The 21,085-nt window shown below is 47.9% G+C and overlaps 1 protein-coding gene across 2 annotated transcripts; it reads left to right on the plus strand.

The window, feature by feature from the left end:
• Positions 1–16,895: 16,895 nt before the first annotated feature.
• On the plus strand, positions 16,896–20,209 carry Apoa5 (apolipoprotein A-V). 2 transcript variants are annotated; one of them, NM_080434.4, is made up of 4 exons: positions 16,896–16,907; positions 17,369–17,425; positions 17,514–17,613; positions 18,056–20,209. In NM_080434.4, exons 2-4 carry the CDS (start codon positions 17,386–17,388, stop codon positions 19,020–19,022), a joined length of 1,107 nt encoding a protein of 368 aa, NP_536682.2. In that variant the 5' UTR covers positions 16,896–16,907; positions 17,369–17,385; the 3' UTR covers positions 19,023–20,209. The 2 variants fall into 2 exon arrangements, with proteins under 2 accessions (NP_536682.2, NP_001335024.1); NM_001348095.1 differs by lacking the exon at positions 16,896–16,907 and adding an exon at positions 16,921–17,126.
• The last annotated feature ends 876 nt before the right edge of the window (positions 20,210–21,085 follow it).

A 21,085-nucleotide genomic window follows, 5' to 3' on the forward strand; every position in this document is an offset into this window, starting at 1 on the left:
ATGTTTTTCCCAAGGAAGGAATTGTAGCAACACACCCCAGACAGAAAACACATCCTCATTCAGCCATTGTGAATACTGTGATGAACTCAGCTGCACTCAGAGCCATCCCAGTCCCTGCTCCTTGTGCTTCCGACTGTGTATCTTGGAGGAGACACTGGTGGGTCATGTGGTAATTCTATGCTTAACTTTTTAAAAAGGTCTATTCGTCAACTTCTCTCTGTGTGTGCACGCACATAGGGTGCAGCTATGTCACCTGTGTGCCTTCATGGAGACCAGAAGAGGGCCTGTTGTTCCTCCTCTGTTACTGGCCACCTTTTCTGTTGAGGGAGGGTTACTTCCTGAAGCTGGCCTCCCATTTTCTCAACTGTTCTGAAAGACAGCAAGCCCCAGGGATCCTCCTGTCTTCACCCCACTGGAGCTGGAGACATTAGCCTAGGTGGACACCCAGATTGTTACTTGAGTGCTAAGATTTGAACTCTGGGCTGGAGAGATGGCTCAGTGGTTAAGAGCACTGACTGTTCTTCCAGAGGTCCTGAGTTCAATTCCCAGGAACCACATGGTGGCTCACAACCATCTGTAATGGGATCCGATGACCTCTTCTGGTATGTCTGAAGACAGCTACAGTATGTGTGTGTGTGTGTGTGTGTGTGTGTGTGTGTGTGTGTGTGTGTGTGTGTGTGTGTGTGTATTGTTTGTTTCGAGACAGTGTTTCTTTGTATAGCTCTGGCTGTTCTGAAACTCACTTTGTAGACCAGGCTAGCCTCAAACTCAGAAATCCGCCTGTCTCTGGCTCCCAAGTAAAAACCGAACTGCAGACCTCATGACTGTGCAGCCAGCATTCGTAACCACTGACCACATCTCCAGGCTCTCCGTGGCTGGTTTTTAATTAATTAATTAATTAATTAATTATAATTATTTTAAATGTATAAACATTTGTCTGCATGTATGTCTGTGCACCACATGCATGAAACAGAGTTCCAGACCATTGTGACCTATCCCGTAGGTGCTGGGAATCGAACGTGGGTCCTCTAAAAGAGTAACCAGTGCTCTTACCCACTGGGCTGTCTCTCCTCCCTCTCTGCTTAGTTTTAAGGAAGGAAGAACCATAGGTTTCACAGTAGCCACTTCAACTCGCCTTCTTCCCAGCAGTGTCCCCGGGCTCTCTACAGTCTCACAGGATCTAGGATGGCTTCACACTCACCGTGTAGCTAAGGACGACCTTGAGTCCCTGGTTGTCCTTCCCCTCCTCACAGGCCTGTGACTTCTAGAATCTGAAAGAAGCAGTATCCTGGTGCTTCCCCACAGGGCTGCCCTAGCCAAGGTAGGACTGATGGACTAGCATGTCGCCCACCTTCTCTTCAGGTCAGTGGGCTTTTGAGAGATTTCCCTGGCAGGGTCAAAAGCAGCTCCTGCCTGGGGGCATCCTGGCCTTCTGCTGTTGGCACTGGAAGTCCAAGCCTGCTCTTCAGAGAAAGAAACTAGCCTGAGGTTCTCTGGGGATGTCTATGTCTGAGAACAAATAGAGTGGGGTCCTGGTGGTCTTGGCAAGGATGGCGAGCAGCTGAGAGCAGAGAAGCACATTAGAGAGTCTGGAATTTCCGAGCATGGGAAGGAGGTTCTGATATGGTGGGCTAGTGCTCTAGGGATTAAAGATCTGGGACTTAGAACTGTCACACCCATGTAGGGCTGGAGGGTACTGCCTTGTGTCCCTGATCTTAACTGTAGACTGGTCCCTTAATTGGAGCCTCCACTAGTAGGTGCTCAATAAACATTTGTTCAAGCAATAATGACTGGAATTAGCACATCTTTTCTCGTCAAGTCTTATGTGCATGTTCATTTGGATGAAGTAGTAAGGAGTTAGTCATTTCTTGGTGTGTGTGGGGGTGGGTGGGGTTACACTGCTTAATCACCTTCATTCACTGATGGTCCCTGCACTCCTCCATACCGGTATTCACAGTTTGGGTGGTCTGTGTAATCAAGGAGCTGTTGTGGAAGACAGACTGTATGTGCCCAAAGGAGGGGTGTAGAGGGCATTGCGGCTCCCTGACTCTTTCTCTGGAACCACTGCAGTCAGGAAGATAGCCATGATGTCTGAGGATATTCCAGCAGTCCTATGGAGAGTTCCCTAAAGAGATGAATGGAAACTCTGCCCCAAACTTGCCAGCCACATGCATGAGCTGCCTTAGAAGCAGACCATGTCACCATATCCCCAGGCTCAGCCCAACCTTTACATGACGAGCGCTTCTGCTTGCAGCCTCCTGACAGATCTACAGAATTGGCAAGATCAGGCTGAGGAGACGGCTGGCAAAGCGCTTACCAGGAAGGCTGGTGAGTTTGATATGGCTGAGTCTTTTTTTTGTTTGTTTGTTTGTTTGTTTTGGTTTTCCAAGACAGGGTTTCTCTGTGTAGCCCTGGCTGTCCTGGAACTCACTCTGTAGACCAGGCTGGCCTCAAACTCAGAAATCCACCTGCCTCTGCCTCCCGAGTGCTGGGATTAAAGATGTGTGCACCATCGCCTGGCTTCTCCTCTGTTTTTAGGAGAGCTCAGCCCCAAGTGAGAGCAGGTATTGTCCTCAGTTAGCCATTTCTGCACACTTGTCTACAGAAGTGGCCTAGACAGACTGCCAGAGGCTCTGCTCTGCATCTCTCCTTTAGTATGGAGGCCGCTGGTGCCAGGCGCCTGGGAGGGCTGGGGTACTTGCGGCAAAGGATTCATGGAGAGGATCTAGCTTGTCCAGCACAGTGTTCTTCCACTTCCCCTTTCAATCTGAGGAAAATAATCATGAAGCACATATATCTCACTAAGAATGTTCATTATAATCTTATTTATACGTTAATTTTATTATTTTTAAAGTTTTTATAAGTATGTATGTGACTGTGTTGTGAGTGTACCCCATGACTGCAAGGACCCAACAGAAGCCAAAAGAGGGCTCAGAATCCCTTGTTACAATTGTTCTCTCTCTAACCCTATTAGTAACGCTAAAACTTAGAAACAATGCAGTAAGAGGAGCATGCCGGATAAATCACAGTATGCCCACATTCTCATCCATCAAGAGCCACAATGCGGACCAGCAAGTGGCTCTGCAGATAAAGGCTCTTGCTGCCAAGCCTGCTGATCTGAGTTGGATCCACAGAACCCACAAGATGGAAATGATGGAAGGAGAGAGATGATTCACACAAGTTGTCCTCTAGTGTGTGTGTGTGTGTGTACGTGTGTGTACGTGTGTGTACACTAAAATAAAAAGTAGTTATACCGGGATGGGGAGATGGCTTAGTAGGAAAAGTGTCGGCCTCACAAGCACAAATACCTGAACCTGGAGTCCCAGAAGTCATGGAAAAGCCAGGAGTAGCCACACACTGGAACCCCAGCTCTGGGTTCTGAGGCTCGTTGTCTGGAAGCCAAGTTGAATCAAGCAGGTTCAGTGAGAGCTACTACTTCAAAAAATAAGGTGGAGGCTAGTTAAGACACATCTGTCCTGATGTCAGCCTCTACCTGCATCTACACACACATTCTCTCTCTCTCTCTCTCTCTCTCTCTCTCTCTCTCTGTCTCTTCACACACACACACACACACACACACACACACACACTATGATAAAAATGTTTATGTGAACATATTCCTAGATAAATAATATAGAAGAATATATAATTGCTGATAGTATAATTATGAGTGACGGTCTTCTATTTGCTTATGTGTATCTTCACATTTTCTGTATTGTGTTCTTTTATAAGATGAACTCGGAAAGGGGCAGAGGCAGAGGAATCACTAGGAGTGGAGTTCTACATAGCTTATGAGAGCTACACAGAAACCCTGTCTCAAAGAAAGAGAGAGAGGGAGACGAGAGAGAGAGAGAGAGAGCCAGTCAGACAGACAGACACAGAGGCACCCAAATATAAAGCTTTTGGTTAATTTATGCATTTTTAATATTTTAACACATAAGATCTTATACTCAGGGCTGGCGAGATAGCTCAGTGGTTAAGAGCGCTGACTGCTCTTCTGAAGGTCCCGAGTTCAAATCCCAGCAACCACATGGTGGCTCACAACCATCTGTAACGAAATCTGATGCCTCTTCTGGAGTGTCTGAAGATAGCTACAGTGTACTTACATATAATAAATAAATAAATCTTTTAAAAAAAAGATCTTATACTCAAAAGGCCTGTTTATTTCTACCTATGGATCAGTCAGGCCACCATGAGGCTGCTTCAGTTTGTTCTTATTGTTTGTTTGGGTTCGTGGTTTGTTTCTGCTGCTCGGTATCTTGAGGACTGAACCCAAGCTTGAACATCCTGGACTGGCTCTATGCCCCGAGCCAGTGGCCATTCATGGCAGTGCATTGTATTGAAGCCAGGACGGCCTGCGTGGCAGGCAAACACTATCCACTGAGCTCCATCCCCAGCTGCATGACTCAAGACCCTCCCTCTATACAGGGGTGGGAGTGGGGATCTCTTCAATCCAAGAGTTTGAGGCCAACTTGGGCAACATTGTGAAACCTTGTCTTACAAATAGTAATGGGCCATGCATAGTGGTGGCTCCTGGCTTTATTCCCCGCACCCAGGAAGCAGAGGCAAGGAGATCCCTGTGAGTTTGAAGCCAGCCTGGTCAACACAGCGAGTCCCAGGTCAGCCAGGGCTACATGGCGACATCTCATCCAAATAAATAAAAAACAAACAAACACCCTCTGGGCCATTTCTTTCATGCGATGTGGTGAAACCCTCTTCTGCGAATCTGGCATGGCTCCTTTCTGGCTATGCTAGTTATGTAACTGGATGAACCATCCCCTTCCCAGGATTCTGAGAAACCCGGGGCCAGGGTGAAGGTCGGGTTCTACACCTTTGCCACCTCTTACTCACTCTGTGATTGGTTTTTTTTTTTTTTTTTTTTTTACCAGCGCATGATCTTCTGTTGTCTTGTCATCATCTCTGGCCCTAAGGTTCTCCTCTCTCTGCCTCTTGCCCTGGTCTCCACCGACATCTCTCTCAGTATTCATTTCCTGTGATGGTGCACAGGGGTCTCTCTCAAGACAAGTGGCACAAATAATAACATTTATCTTGTCTGGCACACCAGCACGGTGTTTATTCATCATGCTGGGTACATCTTGTGGTATCAGTCGACGTCACTGGCCCCACCTAGCATTGCTCCATCAACGGGCGTCAGTGGCATAAACACCAGGCTGAGGTAACTTCACAGTCTCTGTGGACCATGGTCTCAGAGGGCAGACAGGTCATAGAGGCATGTTGGAGGTCTGGGAACTTGGTGTCCTAGCTGTAGCTAGATTTACTTCTGACTGTGAGGAGTTTGAGGGAAGAGGGAGACTGAGGAGGGGACAAGAGGGCAGTCCCAGTCTCAGGGTGACTTGGTAGCTGCACCTTGACTTGAGACTGGCTAGCCTCTGCCTGGCCCTGGGTTTCTTTTCCTGTATTCACATTAGTCAACATGTGTCTCTAACAGCCTTGTCCCTGAATCATCAACATCGTGGGACAACGGGAAAGTAACTGGCTTCGTGCCTGAGCACTGGCTTCTCCCGCTGAGAAGAGCAGATGTTTCAGCTGCTGCTTTGGGTAGGAGATGAGCTCTTGAGTAGCCTCTGAGTACAAGGCAGTGAACTGAACTGGACATCAGAGGCCATAGGCCTGAAATTGACCCAGGATAAGACCTTGAACAAGAGCTGACATCTCTTTGAATCCTGGTTTCTCTGTAGAGAGAAACCTCTGCTTTGGAGTGTTGACTTGAGTACTAAGAGATACACAGAGGGTGCAATGTAAAAGGAGACTATCCATCAGTTTTCTCCAGTCCTCCTGGGCCAGACTCAGGAAACCTGGAAGACCTGGGCCACCTTCCCCTGAGCTTCTTGTTAAACTTCTTTTCTGGTACACTACCTGGGGGTTGTATCTTATGACTCTCCAAGACACGGTAGCATGCGTCCCTCCATTTCCAGCCATGTGGGCTTCTGTGACCATGTTGCTTTCATAGACTTTGGGCATGTCTGACACTTCTCACCCAAATCCACAGGATATTACCTCACTCCTGGGAGCAAGGGGCCCCTCCCATTTCCTAAGGCCTCCCCTTCCTGTTTCCACTGACCCTGACAACACATTCCTTTGTGGGCTGGGCCTCAATGGGACTCTGTCTTCCCTTCCTGACTTCTGCCAGGGCCTCTGCTCCTGCTGCTTCTTCATATCCCAGAGAGGCGAGCCCTCTGTCCCCACCATGTGTCTTAGTTCCAGTTCCTTCTGCCCATGCTGTCCCACTGGGACTTTCATGTCTACTGGGAACTCCACACCCTGTTCCTCAGGCTCTTCTTCCTGGGCCTTACCACTCCTTCAGTGACCTTTTAGTCCCACTTAAACTGATTCTATTCCTTCCCGAACTCCCTATTTATCCCTGCTTTTCTCTCTTACTGACCTGCAGGGGGCAGAGCCTCTTTTCCACCCAGGTTTTATTCTCTTGTGTATTTTCATGTGACCACTGTGTCTTGCACCTAGATGGTTTACAACCAACTCCAGTTCCAGGGGTCCAATATTCTCTTCTAGTTCCAGATACACACACAGCACACTTACATACATATTGGAGAAACACCCAGACGTGGGAAATAAAAGTAAACACATCTTGCCCGGCTTAGGGATACACATCTTTAATCCTGCACTCGGGAGGCAGACGCAAGTGGATCTCTAGAGCTTGAGGCCTGCCTGGTCTACAAGTGAGTTCCTGGTCAGCCAGGGATACATGAAATTCTGTCTCAAAAAAAACCAAAATAATAAATTAATTAAAAATAAATAAAATTTATTTATTTATTTATTTATTTATTTATTTATTTACTTACTTACTTACTTATTTTTGTGACGGGCTTGCAGCCTTGGCTGTGGGGAAAGTGGAAATAAACCTGGTGGAGGAACAAGTGGGAAGGAGAGTGAAGAGACATAGGCTTCATCCTGGCACACCATGAGACAACTCACAGGACCAGAGGGCAGAGTGGTGGCTCCTTCCCCTGGCCTTCACAGAAATCTTCCTGGATGACAGGCACCTGCCCTACAGGCTCATGATCAGATGGGACAGATTCAGCTAAACAACACATGTTGCACCCAGATTTGTCCCTGGATACATAAACGTACCCTAATTGGCTGAAAAACTGCATATCAGCATATGTACTAAACAGTAAAGTTAGAGCTGGACCTCGATGCTGGTCTCCAGAGTCCAAATCCCAGGGAATCTTTGTGGGCTCCGCTTCCACTCCCCCACCCTATTTCCCGGTCCCTGTTCCCACACTTGGCTGTCCTGGAAGTAGCTCTGTAGGGCAGGTTGGCCTTAAATGTACAGAAATCCACCTGCCTCTGTCTCCCGAGTGCTGGGACTAAAGATGTGGTTCATCACCACATGACTTTAAATAAATCATGTTTAAAAAGCGTTATTTCAGTGTGTAGCCCTAGAGTTGGGTACTGGTATCACCTTCATTTTACAAATGAGGGCAAAGACCTGAGGAGTTGCAACATTCTAACTTTTCAGTGCAGCTCTGTGGCCTCAAACTATGTGATCTGGCTGTGATTCACGCCCGACTTTTGCCAAATCACTCTGAATTTTCTATTGATTATGGCGTTCCTTTGCTATCCACCAGCATGCTGTCCATGGACCATATTTGCGTTCCCATGTTAATCAATAGGGCCATAGAGCCCAGGCTGGACTGGAACTCACTGCATAGCTGAGGAAGACCTTAAACTCCTGATCCGCCTGTTTCCACCTCCCAAATTTGAGGACTTCAGATGTACACCAGCATCTCCAGTTTCCATGGTGCCAGGATGAAATGCCAGAGCTTGTGTCTGCTAGTCAAGCTCTCTACACCTGAGCTACACCTCCAGCCCATGAATGAACGTTTCTTTTCTTGTTGTTTAATTCTCATGTGCATGTGTGCACATATGTGCATGCTCTAGTTTGTGAGTAAGGATGCTCAGGTGACACAAACAGGCAGAAGGGACAGAGCAGTCTCAACTGTTGGTCCTTGCCTTACATCTTGTTTGAGATAGGGTCTCTAGCTGTCTCTTGAGGACTAGCTGGCCCATGAACTAACTTGCAGGCATTCTCCAGTCTCTGTCTCCCATCCTGGGACTACAGACATGGGTTCAGGTTTACATGAGTTTTGGGAAGCTTCATGTTTACCCAGCTGAGTCATCTCCCCAACCCAATTTGATTTTTCATCGCTTTGACGAAATGTCCAAGAAATGGTCTAGAGGAGGGAGGATTGATTTGGGTTCCTGTTTCCAGGATTTCAGTGCCTGGTCAACGGGCTCTGTGTCTCTGGGATTGTGGGTAAGTGGACCAATATGGAAAGAAGAACAAAACGGTTCACCTCAGAGGAGCCAAGAAGTAGAAAGACAGAAAGAGGAATTAGAGACAAGGTGGACACTTCACAGGCACAACACACAACTAAGTCCCACATCCCAAAAATTACAACCAGCTAAGAATTGATCCATTGATTCAGTTAGAACCCTGGGACATGGTCACTTCCCAGAAGCTCCACCTCCGAAACCTCTGTACATTGACTGGAGACAAAGCATAATTTGGGGAAAAGCATTTCATATCCTACCCCTGACCTCCCTCAAAGGCCCACATCCATCTCATCACACAAAATGCATTTAGAACCCCTCCCTCTTTCTCTCTCCTTTTCTTCTTCCCTCCCTCTCTTTCTTCTTCTCTCTCTTTTGTTGTTGTTATTGTTGTTGTTTGTTTGTTTGTTGAAGACATGGTTTCTCTGTGTAGCCTTTGCTGTCCTGGAACTCGCTCTGTAGACCAGGCTGGCCTCAAACTCAGAGATTCACTTGTCCCTGCCTCCTGAGTGCTGGAATTAAAGGTGTGTACCACCACTGCCCAATATAGGATGTTTCCTATAGTCCTCAAATTCTCACCAGTTCTATCATTATACAAAAGTCCAAGTCCAGAGTGTTCCCCATCACTCTCAGCAAACACCTAGTAACAAGCATCTATAAGAATAGAAATAAAAATAAGCTGGGCGTGGTAGCACACACCTTTTATCCCAGCACTCAGGAGGCAGAGGCAGGCAGATTTCTGAGTTCGAGGCCAAGCCTGGTCTACAAAGTGAGTTTCAGGACAGCCAGGGCTATGCAGAGAAACCCTGTCTCAAAAAACAAAAAACAAACAAACAAACAAACAAAAAAACCCCACAAGTTACAGACTTCCATATGATGTGAGATAAATATCCCTGATCCAAATGGAATAGAGACATAAAAATGGAAATTGGGGCCAGATCCAACCCCAGCAAGGGAAATGGCAGATCCTGTACCCTGTGGGCATGTGATGCTATGATGTAGGGTTTGGGCAGCCCCACCACTGTGGCCCAGGATGTGGCTTTCCTTGGCAGACATTCCACTGCTGGCATCTCTGACTTCCTGGGGTCACAGCAGTATGGCTTCCACTGTCACTGTTTCCGCCATTGCCCTCCCAGGGGGCTACGAGATTCAGATTCTGCCATATGCTTTCTCCCACCTTCACCCCCAGATCTTGAAATCTGTGTGGAACCCTGGGTGAGCCCACAACTCTCCCATCCTGTGTATTGCACAACTCTTGTCACGTGGCTGACTCCAAGGTCGGCCAGAAGTAGACCTAGCAGGAGCCAGAGCCAGGTCTACTTGGACCACACTGCGACGGACTCCAGGTGCCTGGATGGCTGCGGGAGAAGTCCCTTGGCAGCTCTATCTGATCAGAGGTCCACCTACTTCTGCCTCCCATGTGCTGGGATTAAAGTATATGTCAACATTCTTGCTCAAGTTTGCTTTTTTTTTTTTTTTGAGATGGGAATCTCACTACATAGAGACCAGGCTGGCCTCAAACTCACAGACATTTACATGCCTCGGCCTCCTGCGTTCTGGGATTAAAGGCATGTCTCACCACACCTGGCTATGCCAAGCATCTGGACTATTGATTGACCCATTAAAGAAACCTTTCACACTGGGACATGAAGAAAAAAGCAGGCAGTTTCCTTTAATGCCAGGAAGCAGTGAGTCTTGTTATAATTCTGACTCCCAAGTTCAAAATGATGCAAGGTAAATTTAATGGCATAAATACTAAGCAATGCTCTACATAACAAACAAACAAATAAAACATAGTAAGCAAAGTAAGAGAAAACCTGACTGGCGAGTTGTCTCGGTCGGGGAAGCACTTGCTGGCAAGCTCCAATAAACTTATATCACTGTGGTGGTTGTTTTGGGTTGTCAACTTGACTACATCTGGAATTAACTAAAACTGAAGCAGCTGGGTATATTTTTAAAAAAGATTTATTTATTTTTATGTTATGTATATGACTACACTATCGCTGTACAGATGGTTGTGAGCCTTCATGTGGTTGTTGGGAATTGAATTTTTAGGACCTCTGTTCAATCCTGTAGTCCTGTAGGTCAACCCTGCTTGCTCTGGTTGGCCCAAAGAGTTACTTATTATTATACATAAATACACTGTAGCTGTCTTCAGACATACCAGAAGAGGGCGTCAGATCTCATTACAGGTGGTTGTGAGCCACCATGCGGTTGCTGGGATTTGAACTCAGGACCTTCGGAAGAGCAGTCAGTGCTCTTACCCGCTGAGCCATCTCGTCAACCCAACTGGGTACATTTGTGAAAGACATTTCTTAATTAAATCATTTGAAATGGGAAGACCCATCTTTAACCTGAGCCACATCTTCTGGTGACAACATATATTAAGGACATGGAAGAAGGAAGTTTTTGCCCTTTGCCTGCTTGCCCTTGCTGGCAAATCCATTCCTTCACTGGCATTAGAGCTTGTTTCTTTGTGATTCCAGCATATACTGAAGACCAGCTGAGACATGCAGCCTTGTGGACTGAACAACTACCGGATTCTTGGCCTTTCAATTGGTAGACAGCCATTGTCAGACCAGCTGAATGATAGCCTGTAGTAAACCATATATATCATATATGGTGCATATGTGCATATATATATTTCATTGTATCAGTTTCGGTCCTCTAGAAAACCCTGACTGATACAATCACTAATAAGAAACAGATCATCATATATATATATGCTGTGAATATAAAAGATAAGATTTTCAGTAGAAAATGAAGGGAAAGAGATGAGCAAAACAGTCACAGAAAGGTCAAATAACCATTCAGACTAGAATATATGCCCGCTTTACTAATAGTGGGAGGAACGGGAACAGCAGAAGTACATGAAAATAGATTTTCTCATGTGTCAGATTGTCAGGAAGTACGTGAATTTTCATGTACTTTCTCATGTGTCAGATTGTCAGGTATGCTTTTGTTATTATATTCATTTAGTGGTGTGTGTGTGTGTGTGTGTGTGTGTGTGTGTGTGTGATATGTGTATGTGTGTGTGTGTGTGTGTGTGTGTTATGTGTATAAATGTGGTGTGTGTCTCTCTAGTGCTGAGATTGCAGGCACGGGCTACCACTCCAGGCAGGTAAAGCAAAACCAAACCAAGCCAAACAAACAAACAAACAAACAAACTAAAGACACTTTTATTCAGGCTTTATAGACTCACAAAAGAGAACAATTCCTTTAGTGAGAAATATCAAACAAACCCAACACTCATGCTTAATCCACCAATCCCACATCTAAGCATCTACCTAAAACTAACATCTCGAAACATGAATGAAACAACAGACACAGAAAATCCCTCACCGTGGCATAATATATTATGTGGCTATAACGTGGGCCTGAATGACCTATGCTCCGCAGAAGCCCATGTGTTCATGGCTTGGTCCCAGCTCAGACTTTGCTTCTCCCACTATGAACAAGTGGAGATTTTACCATGGGGTAAGGTGATCATAAGTAAATTGTTTTGGTTCAAAAGATATTTTATTTTGTCTTTATTTTTTTTTCAATTATAAACCAGGTGTGGTGGCACATGCCTTTAATCCCAGCACTCTGAAGGCAGAAACAGTTGGATCTTTGTGAGTTCAAGGCCAGCCTGGCCTGCTTAGTGAGCTCCAAGACAGTCAGGGCTATGTAGAGAGACCCTGTCTCAACTCTCCCCTCAGCCATTTAAAAAAAGATTACATTTTTTTTCTATGCCTATGAGTGTATTTCCTGCACACATGTATGTACACCTCATGTGTCTGGTGCCCGCAGATGACCAGGGAATGGAGTCACAGACAGGTGTGAGCTGCCATGTGGGTGCTGAGAATTGCACCTGAGTCCTCTGGAGGAGTAGACAGTACTCTTAGCTGCTTAGTCATCTCTCTAGCTCCATTTTCTGTCTTTAGTAGGTGACAGAGTCACCACCTTTAGCATCCTCAGATTCTTGGTAACTGATGAATTTGGGATATGAAGTGATATTTGCAAGCTGGTGAGGTGGCTCAGCAGGTAGAGGCATTTGTTGTCCAGCCTGCGGACTTGACTTGGATCCCTCATGATGGAAGGAGAGACTTCTGTACGTTTTCACTATGTGCATGATAGCGTGCACACACACAGAAACTCTAACATACACACACTCCCTCCTTCCCTCCCTGTCTTCCTCCCTACCTTTCCATCTCAATAAAAAAAGTTTTAAACAAAGGTTTGCGCAGAAGCCTCCGGGTGTTTGCAGTCTCAGTTCTTTTTCTCTGCTCCCCCAGAACTAGGCAATTGGAAGGACCCACCATGATATGCTTCCCCCAGTGTGGTGTGTTGGGAAGGCCCCACCTCTCCCTGATAATATTCTTACCTGAAACACTTAAAACAGAACTTGATATGTGGAGCCTGAGGCTAGAGGGGTATGAGTTTCAGGCTAGTTGGGGCTACACATTGAGACCTTGTCTCAAAAACAACCAGACAGAGACAAGTAGGAAAAGGTTAGGACTAGCATTTGACTGTAGTCTAGAATTCCCCCCCCCCCCTTTTTTTGAGCCAGGGTTTCTCTGTGTAGCCCTGGCTGTCCTGGAACTCACTCTGTAGACCAGGCTGGCCTCAAAGTCAGAGATCTGCCTGCCTCTGCCTCCCAAGTGCTAGGATTAAAGGCATGCACCACCACCCCAGGCACGAGGTGAGACATCTAGAAAACAAGTGTCTGACTTTACTAAGTAGAGCTAAAGGAGACATGTTTCTCCCATGTCTTTTGACCCAGTTGCTGCTCTTTTGGTGCCACTGCCTCCCCCTCCCCATATGTCCAGAAGAATCTAGTGCTGCTGTCTCTGAACAGCTAAACCCAGCAAGTTCTTAACGTTCTGGATTGCCATTTCAAAAAGCCATCATTTCATGTGTTTTCAGTAACTACTGTTTGACTGCCGAGAAGTTTTACCGTTTCCAGAATGTGGCTGTCTTTGTCTCCTTTTCTGTCCTCGTGGATTCGTGCTTCTCTAAGGGGAGCATTTGAATGACATTTTATTGGGCTTTCAGGAAACAGCTTGAAGTGAGCATGTGCGATCAATCAGCACCTTTCACTAGCGGCCAACCCGACGCTCTTTAGTCTCTTTTCCCCATTTACCAGTTTGCAAGTTACCCTTTCTTTCTACTCATTTAATGGATTCTCTTTAAAACTTTAATGGTGGTGCCTGATGTAAAAAGCAAGAGACGATCAATATTCCTATCTTCTCCATGGATAAAGCAAGACTGGAGAACACTTTCACTTTGATGTCTCCTTCCCTTTTTCTACATTACTTTGGTTTAATATTTTAGTTCCCCACTGTTCAAAGGAGTCCCATCATCAATATGGTGCATTCTTAGCAACCCTGCCTTTGTGGTATGTTCAGGTCCATGTGCTAAGAACGCTGTATGCATTAGATATACTAAATTACATATAAATAGATCTTGTTAGACATGAAATTGCCAACATTTGATTTAAAAAAAAGATTTATTTGTTTTATGTATATTAGTACACTGTAGCTATATAGATGGTTGTGAGCCATCATGTGGTTGCTGGGAAATTGAACTCAGGACCTTTGCTCGCTCTGGCCCCGCTCGCTCCGGTCCAAAGATTACTTATTGTTATATGTAAGTACACTGTAGCTGTCTTCAGACACACCAGGAGATGGCGAGATGGCGTCAGATCTTATTATGAGTGGTTGTGAGCCACCGTGTGGTTGGTGGGATTTGAACTCAGGACCTTCGGAAGAGAAGCCAGTGCTCTTTTTTTGTTTTGTTTTTGTTTTTGTTTTTGTTTTTTTGTTGTTGTTGTTTTTTTGAGACATGGTTTCTCTGTGTAGCCCTGGCTGTCCTGGAACTCTCTCTGTGTAGCCCTGGCTGTCCTGGAACTCACTCTGTACACCAGGCTGGCCTTGAACTCAGAAATTCGCCTGCCTCTGCCTCCCACGTGCTGGGATTAAAGGCATGCGCCACCACACCTGGCTTTGGTCAGTGCTCTTAACTGCTGAGCCATCTCACTAGCCCTTGATCATTTATTTTTAAGCTATCAAAACTGATTTTATTTTCACAGATCATAAAACAAATACACACATATTTCCAACCACCCTGAACACATCGACACTGAAGCCCCACGGTGCTGGCAAACAAGAAAGCATGCCTATGCCTTACATTCACCAGGTGTCTAGGTTCAGCCAGAAAAAAGAGAAGCCATTCCACATGCTTCAAGCACCAAGTCTTCTGTGCAGGGATGAAGTGTTGTAACAGTCGGGGGCTGGCCAGAGAGATGGCTCAGCAGGATAGAGCCCGGGCTGCTTTTGCAGAGGATCTGGGTTCGGGTCTCAGCTCTCATAGTGGTTGGCTCATAACTGCCTGCAACTCCAGTTCCAGGGGATCTGAAACCCTCTTCTGGCCTCCTGAGGCACCCCCCAACCCACAGACACATATATACAGATATTTAAGAACAATCTTCTAAAAAGAAAATAAAAATAAGACTAGCTGATACAGTAAGTTAGAACTGGACCAGAAGTTTACTAAAACATTATAATATAGGTTAACACATGAATATTAGGAGAAATAAATATTCAGAAAAATGTAAGATGTGTTCAGGTGTGGGCTCCTCAAGAGAGGCGTGGCTCACTGTTTTTACAGCAGTCATACATAGGACTTGGATGAGGTTTGACGTTACTATCTTATCAGTATAATAATTGATTCAAAAGTCTAGTCCATGGGGATATAGGAAAGGAGGGTACCTTTGTTGTAAACAGTGTTTGAGATTTTCAAGCAGTGTCTGGGTAAAAGCAAGGAGTCCCTGCTTGAGATTCTATCTCCGTCTCTATTTTAACATAAAGCATCTATAAAGAAAGAAATCGTAGCTATGTCAGCAGCCTTTATAGTGAATGAAAAAATAAAAATAAAAAAGGCGAAAGGAAAGGAACATGACTGATCCTAGCTCTGTGGTGGAGGAGACAGTTTATAGTAGATATATGGGAGAGCAGAGCCAGAGGTGGGGACATCTGGAAGAGACTAGACAGGCCAGACTGAGCTGGGCCACATGGGAAGAGAGGAAAGGGGGAGGGATAAGGGGGGGGGGGAGAGAGGGGTGCAGCCAGGAGGCACAAAGACACAAAAAAAGTGGGTAACCAAAATGGTTGGATTATATAGGGTAGAACAGCTCCCTGGGTTGGAGAAGCCTAGGGTAGGGGTGGAGTATGCCAGCCAGGAGGGTCCTGTAACAGGGCGAATGTGGGGGCCAGACCCACTTTGATATGTTAAATAGGCACCTCAGCCTTCTGCCCCAGTTTTGAAACCTAATGTATAGCACATGGTAATGGTGTAGGTATTCTTGCCTAGGTGAGAGGCTCCATTCTGATTCTAGAGTTCCTGTCCCCTTCAGGTCCCTGCAGTTTCCCTGTCTCAGGATTCCAAGCACACGCCTGTAATCCTGTTTTATGCCGTGTTTGAGATCAATCTCTGGACTATGTATATTTTAGGTAAGTACAGCTTACAACCCTTCTTTAACGACCCATGTGCTGGGACAGAGTGGGAAGCTTGGCAGCTTCTTTTTCTCTTCTTAGTTTTGTTGTTTGAGATAGGACCTCCCACAGCAGCCCAGACTGGCCTCAAACTTACAATTCTCCTGCCTCAGCCTCCCCAGTGCCGTGATTATAGGCAGACATCCCCCTGTGCCTGAGAGGTAAGTGGATCGAGGATGGCAGAAGTTTTGTGTGGAGACAAGGGAGGAGGCTGAACTGGTCACGGTGAAGGGCAGAGGGAAGTTCTGAGGAAAGTGACGGGAACAGCGTGTGGGTGGAGGCAGGGGGACCGACTGGAGGTTGAAGAGAAAGGATGAAGCACTCAGGTATGTCCATGCAAGCCTATGGAAGAAGCTTGTCATAAGAGAAACATCTGGGCTTCCCGGCTTCCCTCCTCGGAAGCTCAAGGGGGTGGAGCCCAGCCTTCCCTGTGAGGGAAGACTCTTGAGGGGACTAACTTCTGATACCCAAAGTCTCTGACCCAGATGCAGCTTGCCCCATCCATCTTCAACAGGACCTGACTTCTCCAGCTCAATCCTGGAGACACTTATACTCTAGGCGCCATAGGTCTGTAACCCTGTAAGTACTGGCTCTTCTCAGGCTGTCACAGTGGCCATGGTGGGACAAGTAAGGCCAGCCCAGGCTCTAGCCAGTCCTGGACACTGTCCCTCTGGCCAGCTGGCTAGTGCAGAAGGCGCTGGGGAGTTAAGTAAAGGCAGGGCCCGCAGTGGACAGACAAGCAGTGTTCATTGGCTGGCCAGTCATTCAGTAAGTGGGGCGGTTGCTGGTCACAGGATTTGGGGGGTGGGTTCTGCCCACACTTAGTAAAGGCTCGAGGGAGCCACTTGTCTACTGGGGCAGCCCCCCTGAGGCTGGGGAGCTTACTAACCCCAACAGTGCCAGGAGAAGGGGAAAAGGTGAGTGTGCTAGTAACCAGCTGGGGTCATCCTTCTTTGACCCTCCACGTGGTGTTTGCTCAGAGGAATTGTTGTCAGACTCCCTGGCGCCTAGAGTATAAAGTAAGAGTGTCTGCTCTCTGTGCCCAGAACCGAGCAGGTGAGCTTACATGGCACAGGGATGGTGGGGGTGGGGTGGCAGCAAAGGTAGGAGAGAGCTGCAGATACAGGCTAGCAGAAATTGTGTGTACCAGTCCTCATCCCTAAAAGGGGCTCGGAGGCAGGAAGACAGGCAAACGAGGGAGCTAGATTGCATTGAGGTGGGTGGGTCATCTCTCTAGGGCAGCCTGAGTTCCAGGTTCCCTACTTTGTGACCGAGGTAAGGAGCAATCCAACCCTGTTGTCTGAGGAAGTCATCTCTTCCCTCCTGCCTCACTCCCCCACCCCCAGTCCCCGCAAGTGCCTAGTTCAGTTCTCTGGAGCTTTTGACATGATGTTACCTACACACTGGGGAAGGGTTATCGGGATTTGGGGCAGGCACCCCCTAGACCAGGCTTCCTAGATCTAGTCCCTGGCTTTGCCTCTCCTCCTGATCAAGCCTTCATCTACCTTCCTTCTCAGGGGCCATCGTGGAAAGCATGGCTGCAGTCATCACTTGGGCCCTCGCCCTCCTCGCAGGTGGGTCTTCTGGCCCACTGCAGTGTGGGTTTGGGATGGAGGATGGGCTGAGGGGCCTGGCCCTTAACTGTCTCATCTTCCTCTGCAGTGTTCGCAAGCACTCAGGCACGGAAGAGCCTCTGGGACTACTTCAGCCAAAACAGTTGGAGCAAAGGCGTGATGGGCCAGCCACAGAAGCTGGCACAGGAGTAAGTAGCCTGGGCAAGGCTGTGCTGAGGGCACGAGACAGCCCTACTGTGGGATGATCCCTTGGCTCTGTGGTTAACATGGAAGCTGAAGGAACCAGCCCTGCCTATAGAACCAAACACACCTCAGTCATCTTGGGCACCCTCTTGTCCAAGTTTCTCCTGCCCATGGCACCTGAGATTAGCATGCCACAGAATGACAAGATGGTGTGAATCTTGGCGTGTGTGTGTGACACCTTCTTGGATGGTATTGTAAGACCGAATGCCATTTTGTGTTCTGAATGTAACAATGAAGTTGGCTGGGGTCAGGACTAAAGACCAGGCTCTGGGGCCACTCCTCCTGTCCTGGCTTCTGCAAAATATTAGTGTCCCACAGCTTTGGGGAAAGGGAGATTTCAATGCTAGCAGTCTAATGGCCTGATTCTCTGTCTTTCTCCTTCTCCAGGAACCTGAAAGGCAGCTTCGAGCAAGACCTCTACAATATGAACAATTACCTAGAAAAGCTGGGACCCTTGAGAGGGCCTGGGAAGGAGCCTCCTCTGCTGGCCCAGGACCCAGAAGGCATTCGGAAACAGCTGCAGCAGGAGCTGGGGGAAGTGAGCTCGCGCCTGGAGCCCTACATGGCTGCGAAGCACCAGCAGGTAGGCTGGAACTTGGAGGGCCTGAGGCAGCAGTTGAAACCCTACACGGCGGAGCTGATGGAGCAGGTGGGCCTGAGTGTGCAGGAGCTGCAGGAGCAGCTGCGCGTGGTGGGAGAAGACACCAAGGCTCAGCTCCTGGGGGGCGTGGACGAGGCGCTGAACCTGCTGCAGGACATGCAGAGTCGAGTGCTGCACCATACCGACCGAGTCAAAGAGCTCTTCCACCCTTACGCAGAACGCTTGGTGACTGGAATTGGGCACCACGTGCAGGAGCTGCACCGCAGTGTCGCTCCTCACGCAGCTGCCAGCCCCGCGCGACTCAGTCGCTGCGTGCAGACTCTGTCCCACAAACTCACACGTAAGGCGAAGGACCTGCACACCAGCATCCAACGCAACCTGGACCAGCTGCGCGATGAGCTCAGTGCCTTCATCCGCGTCAGCACAGATGGGGCGGAAGATGGAGATTCCCTGGACCCTCAGGCTCTCTCCGAGGAGGTCCGCCAGAGACTGCAGGCTTTTCGGCATGACACCTACCTGCAGATTGCTGCATTTACTCAGGCCATTGACCAGGAGACAGAGGAAATTCAGCACCAGCTAGCCCCACCCCCGCCTAGCCACAGCGCCTTCGCTCCTGAGCTGGGACACTCAGACAGTAATAAGGCCCTGAGCAGACTGCAGAGCCGACTGGACGACCTGTGGGAAGATATTGCCTATGGCCTTCAAGACCAGGGTCATAGTCATTTGAGTGACCCTGAGGGTCACTCCGGTTAACCCTCCAGCTCATTGTCTGGACCCTGAGCCGCTAGCATGGTCTATTAGGCAGAGGGTGGAGGGTCCTGCACACCACCAAAGGTGCTGCTGTCCCAACCTACCCAGCCTCCTCAACTCCCCTACTCAGGGGCATTACACTCAGTAGGCTTTGCAAACCCAGCTTCTGGTACTCATTTGGCAATCCTAAGTAGCAAGAGTGAGGTGACAGGAGTGGGAGATGGTGTGTGGGGTGACTGACCGCAAGCCAGTGCTTGACCGTGCTGGAAACCCATGCCACTACAACCTGGAGTTGGGCTCCTGTTAATTCTCGCAGCCTGGTGCTGGCTGTTACAGTTGGTCCATGGAGAGGAACTCCTGTCTCCCCAGGGTTGTCATGAGAGCTTTTGTTGGAAGGGAGCAGGAGGAGAGCATGATGCAGAGAACATGTGATGGAGTGTGTACGTCCCTGCCAGTGGTCCTGCTGGTGGGTCCAGTGATGGGACCGGGCAGAGCCCCTATTTCCTTAGAGAACTCTGAATCCAGATAAGGAACTGAGCCATCCACACGATGAAGGAGGGCTTCTAAAAAAATCCTGTACAGAACAAACTGTGTGCCTTCCTCATCATACAGTCCCTACCTCCTGACTCTCAGGGTGGAACTGACTTTTGGTTGGAATGAAATAGATGCTCGTGATGGAACGTTGTTGGTCTGGCGTGACTCTCATTGGACCATGTCTGAGAGCAATTGTTTCCCCTCTGTCTCAGAACACACCCACCATCCACTTGTACCCCTCACTTGCTCTTTCTGTCTCTTTTCCATTCTTGGTCCACTCTGGGCGAGTTCTGCCGTAGGACTCCTGGCTAGACAATGGCTGTCACATTTGATGGGGTTGGGTGGGGAGGAGGCTGTCTTGTTCCACAGTCTACGGATCACAGGACAGCGTGGATTAATTCTCGCAGCCTGGTGCTGGCTGTTACAGTTGGTCCACGGAGAGGAACTCCTGTCTCCCCAGGGCTGTCATGAGAGCTTTTGTTGGAAGGGAGCAGGAGGAGAGCATGATGCAGAGAACATGTGATGGAGTGTGTAATGGGGAAACATGCTCTCCCTGAAATCCCTGAAGGATCCCCTTACCCTTGGTCCCATGTTCCAGATTCCTCATGCCTGCTTGACTCTCTTCTTGGGATTGATAAAAACTCTCTCTTTGAGACAGATCTCACTACAGAGTATTTGCTGGCCTGGAATACATTATGTAGATCAGGTTAGCCTCACATTAATAGAGATCAACTTGCCTCTGTCTCCTAAGTACTAGGGTTAACAACATGCTCGGAGACCTAAGAACTCTTAACTCTCTTTCGTATACACACTCACTCAGATATCAAAGATCGCCAGGGACCAGTGAAACAAGACAGGGGCGGGGAAGGAAAGCCCAGCTCAGCACCCTTTCTTCCCAGCTCAGCCTTCTCTGCACAGGATGCTCGATACCTCCCCACTACAGATCCTCTGTGAAGCTGCACTCCACGCAACCACACCCTTGTTACCCTCAATCCTGTAGATAGAGTCAGTGTCAGCCATGTGACTGGGTTGTGGTCCAAGACTTAGAGAGGAAGCGCTAGAAAGGAAATTTGAAAAAACCCGATAAAGTAGGGTGTTTTGTTAGGAAACAAGGAGAGATTAAGACAGCGAATGCGGTGGGGGGAATGAGAAAAATGAGTAAAAAGAAGAGCAGTGTATTTAGAGTTAGGGGCGGTGTTTAAAAGGACAGAAGTGAGGAGCTGGGGGAAAGAGAGTCAGGGAGGGGAGAAGCTAGATAACAGGAGAGGGGACCCAGGCAAGGTCTGGCCACAGTTTTTTTTTTTTAATTATTTATTTTATTTATTATATGTAACTATACTGTAGCTGTCTTCAGACACTCCAGAAGAGGGAGTCAGATCTCCTTACCGATGGTTGTGAGCCACCATGTGGTTGTTGGGATTTGAACTCGGAACTTTGGACCTTTGGAAGACCAGTCGGGTGCTCTTACCCACTGAGCCATCTCACCAGCCCGTGGGGGCACAGCCTAGGCGATTCCAAAGCAACCGGGGCAT

Source organism: Mus musculus, chromosome 9 (assembly GCF_000001635.26).
Source record: "Mus musculus strain C57BL/6J chromosome 9, GRCm38.p6 C57BL/6J".
Classification (NCBI taxonomy): Eukaryota; Metazoa; Chordata; class Mammalia; order Rodentia; family Muridae; genus Mus; species Mus musculus.